Genomic DNA, 8410 nt, shown 5'->3' with positions numbered 1-8410 from the left:
CTATTAACGAGGGAGCATGTATTAAAAAAAAATTATAAAACGAAATCTCTACACGACACCCATTTAATTTAGGTTCCCTTATGTCTGTAATATTTTTGTCGTACACTAATTTTAGGTTAGGGCACTCACAAATGCGTGTCCTCTATCCTTCAAAATTTTGAAAACTGATATTACTTTTAGGACACACAAAATTTGCGTATTATAAATCAGTGCGTGTCGTTGTTCGCGTGTCATTAAAGAGTTGTTTTCTAGTAGTGTAAGTTCATAACCAAAATATGTTGTAACACCCGGAATCTAGAAGGCCAAAGAAGGAAAAATAAATTAGAATATATAAGGCCAGCTTGTCAAGTCCAAGAGGGAGAACTCGACGTGTTGGAAATCTTAGGCACGTGTTTTTGAGAATCAACTCGATGAGTTGGACGAGGTTTGGGAAACCCTAGATCCGAGATTTTACACCCTATTTAAACACGTTATGCTTTAGGTTTTGGCCTCATTTCTAGCCTCCACTATCCTAACCCTAGATCTCGAAACCCTAATGCTATTGTGAGCCATTTTGGAGTGTTCTTGTGGGTGTTTGAAGTCTTGGAAGGAAGGAAAGTTTGAAGGAACACGGAAGAGTTGCTAGATCTAGAAACCTCACTCCATTTTCATCACTTTCTGGTAATCAAGTCTCAAACTTGACTAATGGCTGATTAGATCTATTTCTTAGCATCTTTTGCTTGTTTTGGTCCAAAAGATATGGTTCTTGAGAGTTGGACGTTCCAAATGGAAAACACTTCAGATCTAGAGTCTTGAAGGACTTTCATGGCATAAAGGTGCCAACTTTATGGCCATGGAAGTCCCATGCAACTTCTAAGCCACCATTTTGGCCTTTGGAGCTTCTTATGGCCATACATGATGAAAAAGATAGAACTTTACATGATCATTTAGTCCCTAGAGTCCAGATCTATGATCTCATAGTCCATATTGTAGTTTTGGTGATGTTGGGATCAAGACTTTGGCCTTTTGGGTTGGGGTTTGGACTTATTCCATTTAGAAAAAGGTATTAATGGGTAAAGTTGGGAACTTTACTCTTCTAGAGGCGTTTTGAGTTGAGATCTGAAGTTTAGGGTTCAGATCTGAAGGATAATGGCTTAATGAGTTAAGAAATGGCTAATAGACTGAGGAACTCGACGAGTTCAAGGAAGGAATCGACGAGTTGAAGTGGAGTGTCCCGATTTCGTTGAAAGGAAGAACTCGACGAGTTCAAGGATGAACTCGAAGAGTTGGATCACAAAATCACGATTCTGTGATTCATAGGAACTCGGCGAGTTGAGTCAACTCCGAGCGTTGACTTTGACTTTGACTTGGATGTTGAATTTGACCTTGACTTGACATTGACCAAGGTTGATCTTGGGAGGGTTATGAAGTATGGAATGGATTCAAAAGGATAATGCCCATTAGAGGGGTTGGGCCCAATTTAGAAATTGGGCCATTGGTGGGCCATGAATGGGCTTGAGAAGCCTACTTAGTATTGGGCCTTTCATGTTTTGGTTTTGGGCCTTGGGCATGGACTAAATTAGACCAGGGGTAAAATGGTCATTTTACCCTATGAAGGATTATTGGTTTTAACTAAGTGTTATTTTGGTAATGACAGCTCGGGGAGTCGTCAGAGCAACCGTTAGAGATTCCTCATCGTGAGATTCTGCATTCCGCTTTGCGATGTGAGTTTCCTCCTGTTTGAATGGGTCAAAGGCACCAATGTCGGCTCGTATTTATGTTTTGTGTTTCCGAATTACAATCTGATGTCGGGCGGGGCTCGAGGAAGGTTTATATGTATGATTCCGGACTATGGTTCGATGCCGGGTGGTACCCGATGACTATGTGCATGATTAGTTATACTTGTTTTCTTTGTGATACTTGTATGTGCTGGGTAGGGAGATGAGTGTGGGCAGGGGGCCGTATCTCATCACTAGCTGAGTGTGGACGGGGTTCCATATCTCATCATTAGCAGAGTAGGGGCGGGGCCCATGATAGGCGAAGCCTTAGGAATAGAACATATAATACTATATATGATTCTTTATGTGCTAGCATGATTATATGATATTGGTTGTATGTGTATAGCGGGCGAGGCCCAGTGATAGGCGGGGCCTGGGAGAAACAAATATGTATATCGAGCGAGGCTCGATGCCAGGCAGAGCCTGATGCCGGACATTGTCCGATGCCGGGTGGGGCCCGATGAAGGGGCGGGGGCCTAGTATATGTGATTATGTGTATGATATGTGGTAGTTTGCGGAGACTCACTAAGCTTCATGCTTATGATTTTTAGTTTTGGTTTCAAGTACTTCTGGTAGCAGAGGGAAGAGCTTGGGATGACTGCATTGCACACACCATGATGTTTAGCCTGGGATGTTACTATGATATACATTTGACATATGTTTTGATATCGATATACTAATTTTGATGTTTTGAGATATTATGGTTCCTGTTTGATAAATGATTTTCAGTAACTATGGTTTATTAAATGATTTAAAAATGAAATTTTTGGTCATGATTTTTAGGATGTTACATATGCACTTAAAGAGAGAAAATGCATGCATGTAGCTTGGAGTTATTCTTTGCACGAGAGAAAAGCAAGAGAGGGAGAACTAGATGCAGTTCTAGTGCAAGAACAAAAGAAAGATGAAAGCCTCTTCATAAAGCTTATTCTTGGACCATAAGTCCATAACACTTAAGCACATCATGTCCCTATACTCTACTTGTCTCCCATGCCCTTTAAGTCATGAATTAGATATCTTTAAATAATCAAAAGGCCATGACATGCACAAGGAATCCATGCTTACCGTTTTCAACAAAAAGAAAGGAAGCTAACTTTATAAATTATATAAACTCTTTTAAATTTTATAAACTTTGGCTTATGGCTAAATGACAAAAGTCTTTCCAATCCAAAATAATGTACATGACTTAATAAATCATACTATATGATAAATTATGTTACTTGCCATTGAAAATTAATATTTCCATGAAATAAGTAATTTCCAATTAATTATAAGAGTTTATTGAATATTTATTAAAATCAATTTCTAATAAATAATTAATTGTATCAAGTTGTAGTGTGACCCTTTAGGATCATATATTATCTAACAATATCATTTTATAATGACTCTTGGGCATATAGATCTTTCAATCTACAATTTGCCCAATACTCATTATAGATTGATATAGATAGTGGTCAACATCCAATTCCCCATAAGCTAAAAGCTACAATTCGTGTATAAGGTAAGTTATCAGTTATCCATTTGTCACATACATCATGTTGAACATCAGATACATATCATAATCAATCTCATTAGGTGTTCAACCTTTGGTAAGATGCCTTAGATGTCTAACTCTCAACACATAAGAGGCACACATCCCATCTTGATCACATAATCCTTTTGCATGGTTCACACTACACATGAAAATAGCCTTTATAATTGACCGATTAAGGATCAATATTTGATTGCATCAAAATATAGCATTCCCTATACTTAGGTCCTACTATGCATCTCAGGTATTAAGAAAACAAAGATATCACCTTTTATCAAGTATCACTTACAACAACGTTCCATGAGGTAATCTTGATACGGGTCAGTTCAATACCAATTCTCTAACAAGTACTTATGAATCTTGGTTACAATCACTTGCCTACTTTCGTATTGTGAGAGTAAACCAATCCAATTCATATTAGTCTTACTTCATAACTGCTCCTATAATTATAACAGACTATGAACTTTTAGAATAATAAAATTATTCATGGATTAAACATGTTAATACAGAACATAACAAGTATTGATGTGATGATCATATCCCAATATATCAAAACAATATACTAGTTGTTGTCTTAATGTTCCAATATCCAAATACTAAATCCAAATCGAATCTCATTTATAGAATAATAAAGTCTTATAGTTGAAGTATGACCACTCATACTTAGCTTAAAATGAGAACTTTGTTAATGAGTCTGACTAAATTTAATTTATGTGAATTTTACGAATACTGTCATTTCCATATTGACTTACTCTAGGTATATATTAAATATGTTAGAGAATATGATTGGTGTTCTGATGTGACATAGAGTTGCTTAGCTAGATTAAGTATATTCTTGAACTGACAAAAGTATGTGAGCCTAGAATAGTATGACTCATCGTAGTTTTTCAATAAACTCTTTTATCCAATCATATTTGAGTACAACTTCTGAAGTAATATGTATTCTTATTTTATAGTAGACTAAGCAATTTTGTTTTGCTCGGACCTCATTCCAATAAAACTTACTTTTCATTTCATAACGAAGTCATAATCCTATACGACTAATGTTATTCCTGTACGACTTACCCTCCACATGGTGGTCCATAAGATGGGTTCGAGAGAAGGTAAGACTTATCCCTTTAAACACGCACAAACAAGTCCAATCTTCAACTTGAGATATACTAATTTTAGATTGTACAAATATAGAATCGATGCCACGTTTCTACTCTTTTGGATGTAAACTTTTATAATATTGTTTAAAAAATAAGAATATAATACCTTCGGGTCACAATGACTTCAACAAATGTATCATTAATTATTTTATTAATTGCATTTCATATGCACAACCATACACGCCTCTTGGCCCCATTAACAATTTTACATGTTGATTTTTGGCCACCTACTTTCAACCAAGTAATGAATAGCTGATGGCAACACACATCCTCTCCAATACGTAGTTTATTAGTTTGTTTTGGGAGAAAATATCGGACTTTAAATGTCGCGTTTTGTTAAGGGTTTTGGCGAACAAACAAAAGTTTAGAATTAATCCATGTCTAGAATATTAGTCTAGATAGGCGGATTGAGTAAATATTTCTAGGAAAAAGTCAAAAAATGTGTGTAAATATTTCAACACATTAGGTTTATTAGTTAATTTTCAGAAAAGTCGTATTCTGCAGCCTTTGAAAGAGCCCCTTCTTTCATTTTCTTAGATATCCCCCTTTCATTTGTCTTCAATTTTCGAAGCATGACTAAAAAACTTCCCAGCCAGCTATTATCATTTTGTGGGTCTGCTGTAAACTGTTATGTTACACCAGGCCGCAGGTGATCAAGATTCTAAGTCGATGTACATTTAACATCAATTAAAACCCCACATCCACACAAATCTACATACAGATACGAGAGACCCCCACCCCCTTCTAGAGAGAGAGAGAGAGAGAGAGTGATTTGTGTCGACTTTTAGGGTCTAGAGAGAGAAACTGAAGCAGATGGAGGGGACAACAATGGTGGATCAGCCAAGAGAACGCAAAATTTACACAGAAACAGAGAGTGTTTCTATGCAGAACGATAACGGAAGCTTTCAAGATGAACCCAGGAAAATTCTTCAAATGAGAGCCTTACTTGAAAAACATGATCCCACTTCCAAGGTCTCTCTCTCTCTCTCTCTCTCTCTCTCTCTCTCTCTCTCTCTCTCTCTCTCTCTCTCTCTCTCTCTCTCTCTCACACACACACACACACACACACAAAAACACACACATACACACACGCACACACTAACACTCACACACACACACTTTCTCTCTCAAGATCCTAATGAAACTGTTCAAGGTAGGCAATATGGCATCAGGACTAAATCTAGACCCGAGGTAAAGTTAATTTTAACTTTTAAGATTCTTTGTAATCTATTATATTATTAATATTATATATTCTTCCATCACATGGTGCATAGTTAAAGTCCCCATAATATCACTAAACAACAAGACTCATGATCCAACTTTCCAGTGAGAAAAGTCCATGACTTTGACTACTTCTATATCATTAACTCTCATCCTAACTGTTCAAAAGTTGAATAGAGTTCGAAAACTAAAAGTCAAAAGCCTTCAACTTTGAATACAAATCAATGATTTTTTAAAAACTTCGATTGCAATCCAGGAGTACGATGATCTGACAATCAGAAGGTTCCTTCGTGCTCGTGATCTTGACATTGACAAAGCATGTGCCATGTTTCTGAAATACGTAAAATGGAGGAAAACATTTGCTCCAGAAGGTTCTATCTGTGTATCAGAAGTCCAAAACGAAATAGCACAAAACAAGATGTTCATGCAAGGATCTGATAAAAACGGACGCCCAATAACAGTCGTATTTGGAGGTAGACATTTCTGCAATAAAAAAGGAGGTCTAGAAGAGTTCAAACGTATGTTAATTACACTTATATTTATGATCCAAAATCAAATCTTTTCATAGTTTCATCAACTAATCGCAATTGAAACTGCAGGTTTTGTGGTATTTGGCCTAGACAAATTATGTTCCAGGTATAATTTCACATCGAATTAAGGGTTTAATTAAGATAAATGTCATCAAGCATTAAGCGCAATATATTTAATATGAATTTAGGATACCTCAAGGCCAAGAAAAGTTCGTTGTTATCGGAGATCTTCAAGGATGGGGATATACATGTACTGATATACGTGGATATCTTGCAGCACTCTCTATTTTGCAGGTATATATCTTTGTGTGTAGAGAAATACAGTAATAGTTTTTGATTCCTTATTATTTTTGTTAATTATATTCTAGAAGAGGCACTTAATGAATGACTTAATCATGTTCACGCAAAAATGCACCTTCACCAACCTTTCAATGGCGCTCATTAATGGCTACCTATATATCAATAATGTACAGCTGTTGTATTTATGACAGGATTATTATCCAGAAAGGCTAGGGAAGCTGTTTATAGTACATGTCCCTTATGTGTTTATGACAGTATGGAAGATGGTTTATCCCTTTATTGATGAAAAAACAAAGAAAAAGGTAAGAATTCTTTAATGTCTTGAGAGTATCTTTTTGTTATATGACTATATAGACACAAGAGTATGACTGAATAATGAATATACATTAATCTTGCAGATTGTATTTGTTGAGAACAAGCAGCTGAAATCAACATTGATGAAAGACATTGATGAAAACCAGATTCCAGAAATTTATGGAGGCAATCTGAAATTGGTTCCCATCCAAGATAGTTAATGTGACTAATGTTATTATTATATTTGTAAACTCTGGAATATATATGGGGATTGTGCCTGAATACACCAGTAACTTAGCTGGACGCCTTCCTTTCATTAATGGAGAAAAATTGAGATCTGGTAGCCCATCTTAGATGGGCTCTAAGACTTGCATTGGGCTTTTACAGTGTTGTGACAATTACTTATATTATGCATGCAAAGGCATGAACGTCTTGCAGATTGTAAAAAACGACTAGTTAACACCAAAAACATATATCAAAAGACATAATAATGTGTTATGTTACGGTTGACCAACTAAAAATTTTCGTGTTCCAGCCTCTTCTCACCGCCCTCTCTCAATTACACAAACACCCCTTAAAAAAGGTGAAATATACAATTTTTAAGACAAAATTATATAAATGGTCCTTGTGGTTGGCTGAAAATACCACATGTACTTTTGAAGAATTTTTAACATGTGTTGGTTCTTTTTAAGTTTAAAATGCGCATGATGGTCTTTTTGATGAACACCTTAAGTTAACCAGGGTCAGACAAAATTAGATAAATGGTCATTGTGGTTTACAAAATAAACCAACTTTAGTCTGTCTGACAGATTGTTTGCATATATGGTCCTTGTGGTTTTAAAATATTACAAAGACGGTCCTTTCGGTTAACAGTGTTAACTTTTCATGTTAAGTCCTTTGTAAAATGATACATTTGCCTTTCCTGTCATAGGGACCGTTTATGTAATTTGTTCATGCCACATGGACCATTTATGTAATTTTATCTATTATTTATTATCTTTTTATTTTATTTATTTATATTTTTATGAATTAATTTTTTTTTGATGTTTTGTTCGAATATAATGTTTATTTTTTTATATATTTTTTTCCGCTCTTTTGAGGCTTTTGTTCAAATAAATTTCTTAAGTTTTTTCACGTTTTATTGAAATACATTTATTAATGTCTTTTTGTATGTTTTGTTCGAATAAATTTTTTGACGTTTTGTTCGTATCCCTTTTTATATAGAAATTTATTCGAATAAAATGTCAAAAAATTTAAGAAATTTATCGGAACAAAAAAAATCAAAAATATAAGCGAAAAAATATAAAAAAATTAAAATTATATTTGAATAAAACTTAAAAAAAATTTAATTCATAAAATTATAAATAAATAAATAAGATAATAATTAATAGGCAAAATTACATAAATAGTCCATGTGGCATGAACAAATTACATAAACGGTCTCTATCATAGGAATGGTAAATCTGTCAATTCAATAAGGACTTAACTGGAAAAGTTAACACCGTTAGCCAAAAGGACCGTCCTTGCAGCATTTTAAAACCACAAGGACTATCCATGCTAATAATTCGCCGTAAGGACTAAAGTTGGTCTATTTTATCAACCACAAGGACAATTTATATAATCTGT

The 8410-nt window shown here is 34.9% G+C and overlaps 1 protein-coding gene across 1 annotated transcript; it reads left to right on the top strand.

Annotated features, from left to right (window-relative positions):
* The first annotated feature begins 4831 nt into the window (after positions 1-4831).
* Positions 4832-7168, top strand: LOC145102673 (sec14 cytosolic factor-like). The gene is made up of 6 exons (XM_079040129.1): positions 4832-5411; positions 5917-6178; positions 6260-6296; positions 6379-6484; positions 6682-6792; positions 6889-7168. Exons 1-6 carry the CDS (start codon positions 5253-5255, stop codon positions 7003-7005), a joined length of 792 nt encoding a protein of 263 aa, XP_078896255.1. The 5' UTR covers positions 4832-5252; the 3' UTR covers positions 7006-7168.
* The last annotated feature ends 1242 nt before the right edge of the window (positions 7169-8410 follow it).

This window comes from Lactuca serriola, chromosome 4 (genome assembly GCF_051521515.1).
Source record: "Lactuca serriola cultivar US96UC23 chromosome 4, Lser_US96UC23_V15, whole genome shotgun sequence".
NCBI lineage: Eukaryota > Viridiplantae > Streptophyta > Magnoliopsida > Asterales > Asteraceae > Lactuca > Lactuca serriola.
The sequence above is the reverse complement of the archived record's forward strand: the minus strand, read 5'-3'. Positions and strand labels throughout refer to the sequence as shown.

Bases quoted from the DNA above. Each gene is read 5' to 3' on its own strand.
- LOC145102673 (XM_079040129.1), top strand. From the start codon at position 5,253: ATGGAGGGGACAACAATGGTGGATCAGCCAAGAGAACGCAAAATTTAC. The intron at 5,412-5,916 runs GTCTCTCTCTCT...ATTGCAATCCAG, and splicing joins AACATGATCCCACTTCCAAG to GAGTACGATGATCTGACAAT. The intron at 6,485-6,681 runs GTATATATCTTT...TATTTATGACAG, and splicing joins CAGCACTCTCTATTTTGCAG to GATTATTATCCAGAAAGGCT.